We start from the raw sequence: 17761 nt of genomic DNA on the forward strand, positions 1-17761 counted from the left end.
CAGAGCTGTTAAAAAATCTATGTATTACATTACACATAAAAGAAATAGATCTCAAAAAGATTAATTCCAGACCAGAATGTCCTTCACGATGAACTCTAGTGATTGTTATGCTAACTAGTTCATGCTGGAGTATTGCTGTGATATTTAAAGTTTATATACTCTATACTGTAGTTTATATATTTATATGAAGTAAATTTATATGTAAATATTTGTTGAGTTACTGAGTTTTGTATTTTGTTTAATTAGTTCATTTTAATGGATCTGCACAGTGCTTTGCAGAAGTTATTGTAAGAGTAGTAAATTCCTTTTGATATAGGTTTCAGTCGAGAGGCTAATTGAGAAAGTAAATGATTCTGTAAATTAATTAAAGAATGATGGTGATACAGTACACTTACGATTACTGTCAGCACTGTAGGGCTGCAGATTTACAGATTAATATGTACAATACTATAAATATTAAAGTCTTGAAAATGAGCACTTCCAGAAAAAGTAATAGGCTTCTTCTAGAAGCTGTATACTGTATTTAACAAATCTCATGATAATGTCAGACATTATCTTTGTGTATGTTAAGGTTTTGAATCGGTAATATGACAAATTTCCTGCACTTGTGTTTACAAAAAAAAGAAGTTTACATTCTTGCTTCTGTGTGATTTCTCATTTATTTCAGTGAAATACTGTAATTGAAATGTTTTTCTTCTTTGAAGAACTTTGTTGTAGCAGTGATTTTTAGTAAATAAAAAATTAATTGAAATTCTTGGTTCTGATGATAAGCCTTTGTATTATTTACTTGCTTAATAAACCCTGCCGCTTACACTCTTTACCTCTATCTTTTACATAGCAAAGCAATTTTACGTAGCAAAGCAATTTTATGAAGTGCTTACTTCATTACCTGCTCAACTTGGGTGAATGAACTAGTTTTTTTATTTTTTTATACACTGACCATGAAACTAAAACTTACAAAAAAGGAATAAAATACTGTCATGCTTTGGCAGCCAATTCTGAAGCTAACCCAAAAGTCATGGGTTTATCTGTCACTTGTTTTCCATCTCCGTGCCCAGTCGAGCACCTATCACTAGTTTTCTATCCACATGCATGCCCAGTCGAAATTGAGGCCAAATGTGTAGTTTATAAGCATTGCACCCTCGGTGGCGTGGTTGGTATGGTGTTTGCGTCTTACCTCGGTGGTCGCAGGTTCGATTCTCGGCCATTCCATTGAGGAGTGAGAGATGTGTATTTCTGGTGATAGAAGTTCACTCTCGACGTGGTTCGGAAGTCACGTAAAGCCGTTGGTCCCGTTGCTGAATAACCACTGGTTCCATGCAACGTAAAAACACCATACAAACAAACAATAAGCATTGCATTTCTAAGAACCCTAAAAGCTACCAAGTGCCCAAAGGCCTTTTGCGTTACCACTTGGGACTTCACCTCCAAACTAGTGCGAACAACTTTTTTTGGTTCCGACTCGGCCAAGAAGTCTGTCTAGAACCTCCATTTCTTTCAACAAGTGCCTCAGCAGCATGGTTGGTATGGTATTAGCGTCCCACCTCGGTCGCGGGTTCAATTCTCGGCCATTCCATTGAGGAGTGAGAGATGTGTATTTCTGGTGATAGAAGTTCTCTCTCAATGCGGTTCGGAAGTCACGTAAAGCCGTTGGTCCCATTGCTGAATAACCATTGGTTCCATGCAATGTAAAAGCACCATACAAACATTTCTTTTAACTTTGTATGTGATCAAACGGACATACTCCACAGCAGACATGGTAGACAACAGTACGTTCCGGGTGAGATTTTATAAGGTCAGGGGTATTGGTCTAGTCAGAAAGAACCTGTTGGTTAGGTATGATCAAACGCACCCATTGAGGCATCTGAGATGTGTATTTCTTGTGAACAGAAGGAAGTTAAACTCTCGACGCTGGTTCCGGAAGTCTCACCGTTGCGCTGAATAACCACTGGTTCCCTGCAACATAAAAAACACCATACCATACGAACAAACGATCAAACGGACATACTCCACAGCAGACAATACATTCCGGGTGAGATTTCATATGGTCAGGGGCATTGGTCTAGTCTGGAAGAACCCGTTGGACAGGTATTATGTCAGGAATACAGTCACAACAGACCACATTCACTTCATTTTTATGTACAGGACGTTGCCCATAGTTTTTTTCTTTTTCCTTAGGTTCTGTGGTGGCTGCTGTAGTCATGTAGGTCACCCAGCTCTTAAGGCTAGGTAGCATCTCGCCTAAGGTGTATGGCTGGCCTTGTACCTTTTCTAAGGGATGGTTAGCAAACTGTCACATGCTATACAGGTATGCATGCAGGTGTACTAGATGACTCGAGTATCCTGCCTAAAATCTAGTTCTTTTTAGAATAATAGATGCAACTCCTCCCCTCTCACTAGCAAGGGGAGAGAGTGACTGACAATGAACAGACCCGCTGGTGAACCAATGATCTTCAGGTTTATGGTCCCCAACAATAAGGGCTCATCCAAGCCTATCTAAGAATCAATGACATTACCTTTCATCTATTCGAAGGCCCAGAAGTCTGTCAGTTTAACATCACACATGTTCAACAGATCAGAAGTATGGAAGTTTTAAGTAATTTGTATTTTTCCTAACAAAAAACTCAGATCTTTACATAAATGGCCCACCTCTATCCAGCCCTCATTCTGCTTCCTAGGCCAAAAGGTAGAGTGAATGCGTAGCATCTGGTTGGAAGGGATTCCTCCCATTCTGCTGGTAGCCAACTACCAATATCCTTTTTTAAAGTTAAAATACCGACTCAAGCTTCCACTGAAAGTAAATCCCATATGTAAAGACCTCAGGTTTGCATGTTAGGAAAAATACAAATTACTTTGAAAATCTCTCATATTCCCGAGAATAGATCAGTCTCACTTCGGACCTTTTATTTTTTCTTTTTCTTTTTTTTTTTGCACTAGTGACCTCTTGCAGTGACTGTTCCCTCTGTTGCCCGACAATTCTTTCCACCATAGATTTGCTTTGGAAATGTGATGTGTTTTGGTTTCTGGGCTCCTGCATTAGGCTCAGTTTGAAAGGATCCATCTGTTTTCTTCACCATGTGGCGTGGGATGACCTTCGGCAAAGCCCATGCATTCCATCTCCTTGAAAGACAGCTAAATTCTGATACCAAAGCTTTACAATAGTGCTAAAGATTTTAAGCTGATTGTACTGCTAATGAAAAACATTGTGGCAACCGTGTGTTGCACTTATGAGTTCCACTTAATGGATAAATAACATATTAAAATCGACAAATTTTAAAGTAATTTGTATTTTTCCTAATATACAAACCTGATGTCTTTAGTTTTATTGCAAGATGGATATTGGAAACAGGATGAAGGATGGCCAGAGGTGGGCCATTTATGTAAAGACCTGAGATTTGTCTGTTAGGAAAACTACAAATCACTTAAAAATTTGTCATTTGTTCCAACATGTACACAAACCCTTGGTTTTTCCTTAAGGAAGATTTAGTTCTTGGTGGAAGGATTCCGAGCAATTTTCTGAAATGACTGGTAGTTTGCCTCACCTGGGGCCTCTTTCCTGGTCATGTAAGAGCAAAGGAAAGAGACCCATGCCTCTGATCTGTTGAACATGTATGATGTTCAATTGCTTGACTTCTGGGCCTCTCGAAAAAATATAATGCAACGACACTGATTCAAAGATAGGCTTGGATGAACCCATATTGTCGGGGACAAAAAGGTTGAAGATAACAAACAGGTTTGTTCATTGTCAGTCCTTCTCTCCCCTTGACATATACTCAATCATCTAGAAAACCTGCATGCATTCAGCAAATGGCAGCTTGCTTATTGTCCCTTAGAAGGGTATACAATGACAAATTTTCCAAGACAATTTGTATTTTTCATAGGTACAAACCTTCAGTCTTAACAATAGGATAATTTTCTAGCGCCTGGCTGGATCTAGTTAAAAATCAGAGATGAAAAGCAAGGAATCTTGTGAGATCTGGGAACGCATACGTATATCGGGTGAAAAATGTTCAAAGACTGTGCACCCACGCTACCGCGTTCAGTCTTTTTCTTAACTGCCTGGGTGAGAGTCGCAGTTGCCCTCTCAGCCTTTTACCCGGTTCTTTGCCTGTTTTTGCCATTGTGTTTGTCTTTGTGTGTGCTTGATGGCTTCCTCTGCTTCTTCTTGGTCCCACCAATGTATGTGCCCGGGAACTCAAGGTTTCCCATATTCTCGTTTCCTGGCTTCAGCTACAAACCCATACTCCACATGCAGTAGTGTCGTGCTAAAGTTTGTACCATAATGAATCTCTGCCTAACCGCTGGTTCCATGCAACGTAAAAACACCATACAAACAAAAACAAGCCCATCCTACGTAGTACTGTCAGACAGGTTCTTCTTGAATGCTATGGGCAGACCACTGCCCCTAAACTTATGAAATCTCGCCTGGAATATATTATTATCCACCATGTCAGCTGTGGAGTACATCTGTTTGATCATTATATAAAGTCAAAAGAAAAGTTGCTCTTGGACACCAATTCTTGGGCGAGTTGGAACTAATGACTGTCCAGTGGTCGAGTTGGAACTAATAACAAGTTGTTGGCACCTAGTTTAGAGGTGACACCTTTAAGTGGCAATACAAAAGGCCTTCGGGCATTTGGTAGCATTTAGGGTCCTTAGAAACGGAATGCTCATACAGAACAACAGGAAGTTGTAAACCCAACACCTGGATCATGGATTCAAAAGACATCTCCTCCTTTACTTTCTCTACTTATGGGGATTGAATCATGTGGGCTATTCATCAAATATTCATACATCAAACAAACTTTTGTATAAATTGCAATGCAACACAATAGTATGGTATATAGAACTTATAAAATTTGCCATGACCGACTAGCCCAAATTCAATTTACATAGGAGAGATAGTGAAGACTCATGAGTTCCTCTTTAAGATCTGAGATGTGCATGACAGCACCAGGGATTAATTTTAAATTAGAGAATAGAATAGATTATCACAACCTGTGTTACCCAAAGACATAAAAGTTTCAATGAGTCAGAAATCCTGAATGCAATAGTAACTCATTTAAGAGGTTTGCGATTTTTACATTCCTGTGTTAGAATGCATTCCCTACTTCATATCTGTTTGGGAATGCACATCTAGGAGCCAGCAATTTTATGAGTGTTACCAAATTAGCAAAATAACCACTAATTCTCGTGTGTTTGAAGATCTTTACTAGTGGATTTCAAAATGCATTGCAGACAGCAGGAAATCCGAGGGATTTTGAATTATTTTACTTTTTTTTTTTTGTATGGTGTTTTTACATTGCATGGAACCAATGGTTATTCAGCAATCAGCAACTTTCTTCTGAAAGTCTATAATGTTTGTAATTCACTGTTCATCTCTTGTAGTTAAAAATAAAATATTTTATAATAAAATATGTAGTTTTAATCATACTTACCCAGTAATTACATAACAAGAGTTTTACTCACCTGGCAGTTAAATTCAGATATTTGGAACCAATTGGCAAATAGCTCAGTTTGTTTTATGCCCTTCATGAGAAAAAACCATGCTTGGGGATGGAGGGTGGGCTCCAATTGCTATATAATTACTGGATAAGTAGGTAAAATTAAAATTTTATTTTATTAATAAAAATGTCATTTTTAATTATGGGACTTGCCCAGTAATTATATGACTGATTCCCATATTGAGGGATGGTGGGATGCATGGTTTCTACTTCAAAATGACAAAATTTCTAAGGCAATTTTTATTCTTCATTGCTAAAAACCTTAGTCTTAACAATAGGATCATTTCTAGTCCCTAGCTGGATCCGGTTAAATTGCAGAAGAAAGCAAGGAATCTTGTGAGATCTGGCAGCGCGTGTGTATATTGGGTGAAGAGTGGTCAAGGACCACACATCTACGCCACTGCGTCATTCTTTTCTTAACCGCCTGGGCGAGAGTTGTGGTTGACCTCTCTCGGCCTTTACCCGCTTCATTCGCTTGTGTGTGTGTGTGTGTGTGTGCACTATTATGGCTTCTGTTTCATCTTGGCCTCATCAACATATGTGGCCCGGAACTCCAGGTTTTCCGTGTTCTCGTTTTTTGGCTTCGGCTGCGACCGACCCCCACATCACATGTAATAGATGTCGCTCTAACATTTGTACAATGAATCCCTGCATGTAATGCCGTGCGTGGCCTAGAGAGCAGTGGAAGTTATATTATAGTAAGAGGGAGCATCGTAGGATTTCTACTATCCCTTCATGGGAGGGTTTTTCTTCTCTTCCTGATGCTTCATTTCCTGCTGCTGTCACACCCCATACTAATGCTGTGCCTTTGTCCCCTTCCTTTTCTTCCATTGATTCATTGTTGGAAGTATCAGGAGGCCCTCAGGCTGATTTATGTAATGTTGCCCCTTCTTCTTCGGGAGTTAATTTGATTCCCAAGAGGGAGGTGGCTTTTTCATCATTGTTTTTTATTTCAGAGTTGGAGGCGTCCAAAATGGCGGCGCTTTGGGGGACGCTTGGGCTATGGGGTCCACCGTCCTTGGAGGGTTTGCCGACGCACTTCATGGATGCTTGCTAACCCCCTCCTCATGCTGTTCAGGCCCTCCTCCCTACTCCTGGCCTCGTCTTCGTGAGTAGCCGAGGTCAGCCATTTTGTATTGCTCCGCCAGTGACGATTGCCACTTCTTCGAGTCAAAGGGTCAGTCATTTTGTATCCCTCCACCAGTGGCGTCTGCTTCCTGTTCGGATCAAGGGGAAGCCGTGACGTCATCGCCGCTTATGAAATCCCTTCCATCGATGACGTCCTCCCAGTCGTCTCCACTGTGCTGCCTCACTCGTCTGTGTCGTCATCGTTGCTGCTGGGACATCATCTCTGCCATCCAGTTCGCTGCATCACCCCCTTCTATGTCATCGGACCCTTCTCTTGCTGATCCGTCTGAGGCTTTATGCCAGACGGTTCTTAACCCTCTTACGCCGATTGGACGTATTAAACGTCGAGTCAAAATGTCTCCCGTATGCCGATTGGACGTATTATACGTCGACTCAAAAAAGTTTTTTTTTAAATTCGCGGAAAAATACTTATAGGCCTACCAGCCAAAAACTTTTGAATCACGCGCCTTGGGGGATGCTGGGAGTTCACGGATCAAGGCGTTGTTTTGTTTACAATCGTTACGCAGGTGCGCAAGCGCGAATTTCTTTCTTATCGCACTAAAAAGTATCCGAGACACATCTCAAAAATTATTTCGTCACTTTGACATAATTTTTGCACCGTTGTTTTAAAAAAAAAAAAAAAAAAAATTATCCGTTACATGAAGTATTATATATGAAAATGTGTGCAATTTCATGTAAAATACAACAAAAAAATACTCATGATTGTAGCTTTTATCAGTTTTGAAATATTTTCATATAAATAACGATAAGTGCCAAAATTTCAACCTTCGGTCAACTTTGACTACCGAAATGGTCGAAAAACGAAATTGTAAGCTAAAACTCTTATATTCTAGTAATATTCAATCATTTTCCTTAATTTTGCAACAAATTGGACGTCTCTAGCACAATATTTCGATTTATGGTGAATTTATGAAAAAACTTTTCCCTTACGTCCGCGCGGTAACTCTTCCAATAAATTTTTTTCGTGCGATTGTCCTAATGTTTGCACTATTTTAAATATGCCGTTACATAAAGTTTTATATATGGAAATGTGCGCAATTTCGTGCACAATACAACTAAAAACAACCCATGGCTGTAGCTTTAATCAGTTTTGAAATATTTTCATATAAATAACGATAAGTGCAAAAATTTCAACCTTCGGTCAACTTTGACTCTACCGAAATGGTCGAAAAACGCAATTGTAAGCTAAAACTCTTATATTCTAGTAATATTCAATCATTTACCTTCATTTTGCAACGAATTGGAAGTCTCTAGCACAATATTTCGATTTATGGTGAATTTATGAAAAAAAAAATTTCCTTACGTCCGCGCGGTAACTCTTCCGAAAAAAATCAGAAATTTTTTCTTGCGATTGTCGAAATGTTTGCACCATTTAAAAGTAGCCGTTACATAAAGTTTTATATATGAAAATGTGCGCAATTTCATGTAGAATACAACTAAATATGATTGAAGGTTGTAGCTTTTCTCTTTTTCGAAATATTTGCATATAAATCACGATAAATAGAAAAAAAACTACGTTCGGTCAACTTTGACTCTACCGAAATAGTCGAAAAACGCAATTGTAAGTAAAACTCTTACAATCTAGTAATATACAGTCATTTATCTTCATTTTGAAACAAATTCGAAGTGTCTAGCACAAAATTTAGATTTATGGTGAATTTAAAAAAAATTTCTTTCCCTCCGCGCGCCAATTCGCGGCCGGAAGTCTCCGAAATGCGTACGTCGCATTCTCCTAATATTTGCTCCTTTTCATATTAGGCGTTTTATAGAGTTTACTATATGAAAATGTGCGCAAATATATGAAGAATACAAAAAAAAAATATTTGAAGGTTGTAGCTTTTCTCATTTTTTGCAATATTTGCATATAGAAAAATATATATATAAAAATTTCGACATTCGGTCAACTTTAACTCGTCCGAAATGGTCGAAAACTGCAATTCTAAGCTAAAACTCTTACAGTATCGTAATATTCAATTATTTGTCTTCATTTTGAAACAAATTGGAAGTCGCTAGAACGATATTTAGATTTATGGTGAATTTTTGAAAAAACATTTTTTTACGTCCGCGTGTTACAAATTCATGCATCATTTTGTGATAATATATTTTCTGTGTTGCTTTGATCGTTTTACAATGTGTTATATATCAAAATAATTGCAATTTAGTGTACAATACAACAATAAAAAACGTAACTCGTTAGCCTTAACCGTTTTTCGCACAGCTCGATTTGAATACAATAATGTATGAATTTTTTTTTTGTCGGTACCATATATCGCATTATTTATATATGATAATGATATTTTTTTCATTTCTGATGGTTGCATACTAATCTTCAGGCAATGACAAAAAAAGGAGCCAAAAATGAACTCTTAATCTTGAAAACTAAGCACGCTGTGATTTTTTGAAAAAATAATTTTTTCCGCTTCTGCGCTCACTCCAAACCCGCCTCTGCATACGGGAGACGTTTTGGTTTTTAGGGCTTCGGCGTAAGAGGGTTAAGAGATTGGACTCTGTTTTAGAAGATAAGTTAGCTGCCATGTCGGCTGGGAGGACTGGAAGCAAGCGTGTTGTATCAACCCACCTCCTGGGAAGAGATTGTGTAAGGAACCAGTGCTCTCTTCCTATCCTTCTCCCCCATCTCCGCCGCGTCGGCATATCAACCGTTGGAGGGCTAAGGACGTTGCCCTTTTTTCATCTGCGAGTGAGGAGCAACACGCCTGTGTTCCTCAGAGTGTTGGTGTTGCGGAGAGTGTTAGTGTATCTTCCCCTGTGCTATCTGCAGTGGCTGCTTCGTCCTCTGCATCGAGTTGCGAGCGTGTTGCAACCTCCCTCGTTCATGCACATTGCAGGTGCTCCCACTTCTCCTTCTCCAGGGTCTATTCATTGCCGTAAGGATCTCAAGGTGCCTGTCAAGAGGTAGAAGGTTGTGAGAACGGAGTTGGTGCAGCAGGAGTGTTTGCCTGCCCCTCTTCCTGGTACTTCTAGGTTCAACTCCGAGGAATTCTCATTTTATCTCGAGTGTTTGGGATTCCTCAGCGGCACATGTTCGTACTTCTGCCACGCCCGTGCCCATTCGCGGCCATGTTAGAGAGTCATCTGTTGGGAGAGTGAGTAGTGATGTCCCTAGTGTTGTGGATGGTTCGTCGCGGGAGTTGGCGCTTGGATCTATCCCAGAGAGGTTAGTTGGTGTTTTGGGCTGTTTGGCTGCTGGTTCCTCCGTTAATTTAAATGAGGAAGGCGCTTCAGATAAGCCTGCACACCCTTCTCGTTGTCTGTCTCTGTTGCCGGAGCAGGAGGAGGGCGACACGCAAGAGTTTTTGTCTTCCTTTACAGAAGTTGTTGACCTCACTCATGGATTCAACAATTTGGAGAGTAGGACTCAAGCTCGGTTGTCTTACACTCCTTCCTGCTTGGAGGCCTTGCTGGGAGCTAGGCAGGATCCCAAGTCATCGTTTCAACTTCCCTTGTCGGGGCACATCCAGTCAGTCTTGCATAAAGTTAACGCCTCTGTTTCACATCAGGACGGTTCGCTTCGCTCTAGGGGCATAGGAAGTACTGTGCTACGAACTCTGCTTTTTTGATGTCATGTCATCTTAACCCAGACGTCATTCGTCTGAAGCCGGGATTGACTTTGGAGCAAGTGAGGTTGGTGGCTCCATCCTTGTCTCCACAGATGCCTCAGCATTGGAATCTACGGCAGCCTCCATGTTGCAGACGGTTTCTTGGCTGGACTTCTGGTCTACAGTCATTGCCAAGATATCTTCTGACAGGTCCCCAGAGGGGTTGGTGAGTGCCTCCTCTCTTGCCAGTTTGTTGCTGTGCGGAGGCAAGGCATTTTTGTATATGGCTCACCTCAAGTGTTGATTTATGGGCTAACCTTCTCCTGATTAGAAGAGACGCAGCTTTACCCAGGATGGAAAGATTGGTTAACCCTGAGTCCTTGCTGGAATTGAGGAATGGAGATCTGTTGGAGTCTCAATTTCCGTTCCATCGAACCGAGCTGGAGGATGTAATAGACCGGCATCGGGCTGACACCACGGACAGATTAGTGCACCAGGCTGTGTCTAAGTTGGAGTCTCGTCCTCCAAGACGTCCAGCTCCTCCTTCTCCCCCTGCCCAGCAGCAGTCAAGAAGATCATCGCATGGTAGGCCATTGAGGAGTTCAGTTTTGGCAGGGCCTCCCCATTCGTCCCTGCCTAGGTCAGAGGACCAACGTCCCTTTCGCTCCCATTCCTTTAAACAGAGAAGGGGCCCCAGGGGCCAGGAAAAGTCAAACCTCGTACCCAGTCAAAGGATTCTCTACTTAGACATGGTCATCGATACAGCAGTTGCAAGAGTTTTCCCGTCAGATCAGAGGTTGGAGAAGTTGTGAGTGGTGGCGCACAACTTCCGGTCGGAACCACATTAGTCAGCTTATCAGTGGGAGGAATGTGAGAGAGCCTCTAGAACTGACTGGAGTTCAGCACACAAGCTATTCCTCCTGGTCGTAAGAACAGGGAGGAGTGCCCTGCCTCTGACAACTTGATCGGAGTATATGTATAGGAGCTGCATGATCAGGAGTCAAACTTCCGGGCCTTTTCAAAATAAGTGAGGAATCGTTAACTCATCTGAAAAAGGGTTGGGAAGAATATTTAGAGTTGCAAGGCATTAATGCAAAGTTCTGGAAAGGTTTACATTATTACCAGTCTCCTTCCTCCCCTTGCTAGAGGAAGGAGCAAGATTGCTTCTATGATTCAGATAAGAAAAATATAAAGGAAACTCGATGTGTACGCTTACCGCATCAAATGCCCCACCAGCAAGTGTAAGTTCCAGTCCTACCCTCAACTTGAAGGAAGAGGAGGGGAAGGTGGAGAGGCCAGTCATTCTCGCATCCTTCTTACCTCTAGAACCGCACACTATAGGCGAGATGCAACTTGTCCTCTTGAAGGAGCCTAGTAAGCAAATACAACTTGTGAGCATCCACCACTGGTCCAAGGAAATGAGGTTCCAAGGACCTGTGGGCAGACCCGTAGGAAGAAAAATATAAATGTGTTCATAATGAGACCATATATACCTTCCGATCTGACATATTCTTCAGTGATGAAAAGTACCAAGCTACTGGCACTGCCCACTCTCTGAGAGAGCATACAGTGTATGTATCCAACTTCAGAAGTCCCTCATGTTCGTGTAAGGACAACACTTTCTATAATTTTATTGTATCTCATCATCAAGTCGAGTTGTCCCTTTAACCATTCTGTAGAGCATTCTGCGGCCTTTCCGCCAATGTATAACCCATGTAATTTCATTATTTGTATATCTTATTATCTTAAAATGTATGTCTCCGAGAAAACACAAGTCCTTGTGGCCCAGACCCAGTTTCTCTCTGTTCAGGAAGGATACTACACATCCGTCGCGGCCACCTTTGCCTCAACCAGGGGCCGCCAGACATCTTCTCGACCTGCCGAACCTGTGGGCCTCCTTGGTCCTTCCCCCGGCGCCATTGCCGCACCTGCGAATCCCCAGGCAACCTCCCGACGCCACTGCTGCACCCAGGGTCCTGCTTTACCCACCAACATTGCTGCTGCACATGTGGACTTGCTCGGGCCCCCCGATGTTGCTTCCTGTGGGCCTCCTCAAACCCCCCGACACTGCTTTTGCTCCTGGGGCTCGCTCGGCCTGCCCTATGTCACTGCCACACCTGTGGACCTGCTCACGCTTCCGACACCGTCGCCTGTAGTCCTCCTCAGCCCACCAACACCGCTGCCGCACCTAGTCCTTCTTGGCCCACCGACACCTCTGCCACACTTGTGACGCTGCTACCTGTGGGCTTCCTCGACTTACCAATGCCGCTGCCTCACCTGTGGTTCTGCTCTGCCCATTGGACGCCGCTGCCATGCTGGGGACTTCATCAGCGCAACCTACACCGCCCCAAGAGCCAACGGTGACCTCTCACCGGTGGAGGTCTATGGGGAGACTTTGACAGTGCCAGAATTTTTCCTGGCCGACAACAACAACCTCAATGTCCCCGTCAAGACTCCTCGCAGCCGCCCAGAAATTCATCCCCTGCCGGGAGACCCTCTCCAAAAAAAGGAATCAGTTTTGACTGAGAGCCCTGGATAGACCAGCTGAACCCTGCTTTCATTCCCGACAAAGATGTCCCGCAGAAAGCTCCTGCAGGACCCCACCTTGGAACGAAACCCCGCCGGAGCCCGCCAGTGCCCCCAGATGTCGGCGAAATCGCCCAAGGACAGCAGTCGAACCTCCCAGGTCCACTAGCAGGGCCAGCATCCCGCTGTCTGACTCGCCACAAGACGAGGAGCCTGATGACGTCCCCCAACAGATGGCATCATGCAGCTCCCTCTGCAGTCTTGGTCGCCCTCAGTTGACAGTAGAACCCCCCAGGCAACCACCAGGGGAGGCATCCTGTCAGCCAGCAATGCCAAAGGACTCGACATTCGATAACGCCCCACAACAGTGGTCACAAGGACACGGGGTTTCCTCCGGCCTCCAAGATATTTGTCATCCAATCATTATTCCATAATCATTGTTTGGGATGGGGGGAGACCATTTGTAAGGACTATGTTTTTTCTATATTTTTATTGTATCTCATCATCAAGTTGCATTATTCCTTTAACCATTCTATAGAGCGTTCCGCGGCCTTTCCGCTGATGTATAACTTATGTAATTTCATTAATTGTATATCTTATTATCTTTAAATGTATGTCTCCGAGAAAACACAAATCCTTCTGGCCCAGACCCAGTTTCTCTTTGTTCAGGTAGGATACTACATATCTGTCCGCAGCCTCCTTTATAGCCTGTGTTTACCTGTAATAAATTATCAGTACCCAGCTACCTGTCTTATTCTCTGGTCCTCACAATCTCGTAGGACTCTGAGGAAGACTTGTCGTTAGACACTTATGCATTGGAAGTCAGTAGTGGATATAGGTATCAGCACTCAATGAAGGGTGTCGATCCTTCGTGGGTACAGCAACACATCAATAGGACAAATGACTGATCTGGATTAACCTATAAAAAGTCCAAAGCACAGGAGATCATGAAGGATTCGAACTTGTCAACAGATGTCGATTGAGTGCACATCCAAGATGGAGTCAAGACACAACACCTGCTTTTTGAAGGGTGATATTGAGAATGAACAATGCAAATCGTCTATCTTCTTCACCAATGACGCTGAGAGATAAGATGATGATTCTCTGAGGTAAGTGCACATTAGACAAAAGTCAAATGCCTTCTAGAGACCGAAGTCCCTGTGATGGCAAGACAGAGAAGTTTCTCATCAGTACTTGAATCTCAACTATGGAGAAACAATAGCTACTACTTAGTGAACGATTAAGGTGAATGTGGACCTACATCTTCACAGTTGAATCAGAGAGAAGTAAACTCTCCCAATTCTGATCACAGAATAAGTCCCGTCGATGACACCAACCAGTGAAGATGGCTCTAATCCCTGGTATTTTACAGAGGACTGAAAAAGTTATTCCACCATTTCATTGTGGCAAGATAGTCGGTGCTTGCAATGAAGGTCGAGAGTCTTTCAGTAATGAAAACATGATGGGTTGCATCAGGGAGGAACATTCCTATCTACCCTGGAAGCAGAGCTAGTTGGGCTGGGAACGCACAAAGTCTTCTATTATCTATCTTCAATTCAGGGTGAAAAAATAATAACTGAACACCTTATGAATTAGAAAATGTGTAATAGAAGAAAAAATGAAATTGTCTGAAGAAAATCATTGTCATCGCGGCGGTTGACTTCTATGGTGATAACAGGACACCAAAGATGACTAGTTCAAGCTGAACTGGTTGTTCCCAAAACAGTAGCACTGGAGGTGTTCAAGTTCTTGGTGCTATCCATCCTGAACAAGGTGATGTATGTTCGGTAAGATCCTAAGACTGAACCAAAAACAGTCTCTTGGATTTCAACTCTGGGGAGTAGACTCCATAGAGTTCATCTTATTCCCTCATTCATCCCAGTGTAACCAGGAAGTAGAGGAAGATAAAAAGAGAGGAGGAATGACTGTTCTTAATGGCTCTTCTCTGAACTATGATATTGTTATGATACAATAAAGTTTTGCACATACTTACCTGGCAGATATATACTTAGCTATAGTCTCCGACGTTCCCGACAGAATTTCAAATCTCGTGGCACACGCGACAGGTAGGTCAGGTGGTCTACCCTTCCCGCCGCTGGGAGGCGGGTGTATGAACCAATCCCGTTTTCTAATCAGATTCTCTTCCACCTGTCTCCTGAGGGGAGGCTGGGCAGGCCATTAATCGTATATATCTGCCAGGTAAGTATGTACAAAACTTTATTGTATCATAACAATATCATTTTTGTACATGAACTTTCCTGTCAGATATATACTTAGCTGATTGGCACCCTTGGTGGAGGGTAAGAGACAGCTAAACAATATAGAAAAGGGAAACAACACATGTAGGATATAAAAACCTTGGTTCTTACCTGGTTAGGCAGAAGATTTCATGGGTACTGTCTATGAGTCTGCATTGCCTAAAGAGCTACAGCGAGGGCGTGACCTGTTGCTGAAAGACTCTTCGGATCTACCAAAGGGATTTCTCATCCAGTTACATGGTAGAATCCAAGTAGGATCTTGTCAAAGGGGGTTCGCCCGCTTACATGACAGAACCTGTCCACTACTATCGCAAGGAGCCAAAACAATCCAGACCACCTAACCAATCTAACCCGTGTTAGATCTAAGACACGAAAGAGATGCCTACCCGCATCCTCTTTCACACAACCATAAAAACACAAACCAAAAGGGATAAAAATTAGCTAGCCTAACAAGGATACATCTCAGCTACCTGCCCCAGCACCAAATCCGCAGATACGTAGGGTCCTAAGGCGAAGCACTTATCATACGTGATCCTTATGTCTCTCAAGTAGTGGCTTGCGAAGACCGAGTGACATCTCCAAAATGTCGCCTTCATAAGGTTTTGCACTGACATGTTCTTGCTGAAGGCTAGAGAAGTGGCAATGGCCCTCACTTCATGGGCCATAACCTTAAGGAGCTTGAACTGGTCCTCGTCACAGTCTACGTGGGCTTCCTTGACTAAGCTTCTCAAGAAGAATGCCACAACATTCTTAGACAAGGGCCTACTGGGGTCCCTCACAGAACACCAGAGGACGTCCGTATTGCCCTTAAGTTGTTCCTTCCTTCTGAGGTAATACTGAAGGCTTCTTACAGGGCAAAGAGCCCTCTCTGACTCTTCCCCTACGAGAGCAGATAAACTTTGAACCTCAAAACTTCTGGGCCATGGATTCGAAGGATTCTCATTCTTAGTGAAGAATGAGGGAAGGAAAGAACAAACCACGGACTGATCTTTGAAGCCCACCTTTCCTTCTATGGCTTGCAGTTCACTCATCCTCTTGGCGGATGCCAAAGCCATTAGAAAAAGGGACTTCTTGGTAAGGTCCCTAAAGGAAGCTGAATGAGGAGGTTCAAACCTAGAAGAACTAAAAAATTGAAGAACCACGTCGAGATTCCAACTGGGTGTTCTCAAGGACCCTTTCTTCGTTGTCTCGAAAGACCTGATCAGATCATGAAGGTCTTTGTTCTCGGAAATGTTCAGGCCTCTGTGCCTGAACACTGCAGCTAGCATACTGCGGTATCCTTTTATAGTCGAGACTGCTAGTCCACATTCTTCCCTGAGGAAAAGGATGAAGTCGGCAATTTGGGTCACAGAGGTACTGGAAGAGGAAACTTTCTTATTCCTACACCAACAACAAAAGACATCCCACTTCAACTGGTATACTCGCAAGGTGGAAGATCTCCTTGCTCTTGCAATAGCTTTTGCAGCCTTAGACGAAAATCCCTTCACTCTGACGAGACTTTGGACAGTCTGAAGCCAGTCAGACTGAGAGCGGGGAGGTTTTTGTGATACCTGTCGAAGTGGGGTTGTCTGAGTAAATCCTTCCTTGGTGGAAGGGATCTTGGAAGGTCCACCAACCATTCCAGTACCTCTGTGAACCAGTCTTGGGCAGGCCAGAACGGAGCGATCAGAGTCATTCTTGCCGAACCTGACGCGGTGAACTTCTTTAGAGTCTCTCCCAGGATCTTGAAGGGAGGAAAAGCATACATGTCCAGAACCTTCCAATCCAGCAGAAGGGCATCCACTCCTATTGCCCTTGGATCTGATATTGGAGAGCAATACAGGTCTAGTCTTGTGTTCCTTGAGGTGGCGAAGAGGTCTAGATGGGGCCTGCCCCACAGTTTCCACAGGCTCTGGCAAACATCTTGATGAAGAGTCCACTCCGTCGGAAGGACCTGATCTTTTCTGCTGAGGAGGTCTGCCCTTACGTTCCTTTCCCCCTGTACAAATCTGGCGAGGAGCCTGACACTCCCTACCTCGGCCCATAGCAAAAGATCTCTTGCTGTGTTGTACAGGGAGAAGGAGTGTGTCCCCCCCTGTTTCCTGATGTATGCCAGAGCTGTGGTGTTGTCCGAGTTGACCTGAACAACGGAGCCTGAGACTTGAAGGCTTTCAGCGCCAGTCAAACAGCCATCAGTTCCTTTCTGTTGATGTGCCAGAACACCTGTTCTCCCTCCCAGGTGCCTGACACTTCCTTCGTTCCCAGAGTCGCCGCCCAACCTGTCTCCGACGCGTCGGAGAACAACACTAGGCTGGGGTTCAGGGATTGCAGTGACAGACCTTCGGCAAATCTGTTGGGATCTGCCCACCACAAGAGCTTCTCCTTTATCCCCCGAGTTACGACGAAGGAGAACGTCAAATCCTGGGAACGACGATTCCAGTTCTGAGCTAGAAAGAACTACAGAGGTCTCAGGTGTAACCTTCCTAGGGAAGCGAATTGCTCCAGCGAGGAGAGCGTCCCCAACAGACTCATCCACTCCCTCACTGTGCATGCATCTTTCCCTAGGAAGGTTGCAATCTTCTCGGAGCCTCGGGCTATCCTTTCCGGGGACGGAAAAGCCCAAAAACCCCAAGAATCCACCCGAATCCCCAGATAAACACATTCTTGACTGGGATGAGCTGGGATTTCTGAAAGTTGACCAAGAGTCCCAGCGAACTTGTCTAATCCAATGTCTTTTGAAGGTCCTCCAAACAACGTTCCTTCGATCTGACTCTTATAAGCCAATCGT

The 17761-nt window shown here is 43.4% G+C and overlaps 1 protein-coding gene across 1 annotated transcript; it reads right to left on the reverse strand.

Moving 5' to 3' along the window:
- Positions 1-15440: 15440 nt before the first annotated feature.
- LOC135202200 (uncharacterized) lies at positions 15441-17018 on the reverse strand. Its single transcript, XM_064231455.1, has one exon. The coding sequence runs from the start codon at positions 17016-17018 to the stop codon at positions 15441-15443; it is 1578 nt and encodes a 525-aa protein (XP_064087525.1).
- Between the last annotated feature and the right edge of the window lie 743 nt (positions 17019-17761).

Source organism: Macrobrachium nipponense, chromosome 30 (assembly GCF_015104395.2).
Source record: "Macrobrachium nipponense isolate FS-2020 chromosome 30, ASM1510439v2, whole genome shotgun sequence".
Classification (NCBI taxonomy): Eukaryota; Metazoa; Arthropoda; class Malacostraca; order Decapoda; family Palaemonidae; genus Macrobrachium; species Macrobrachium nipponense.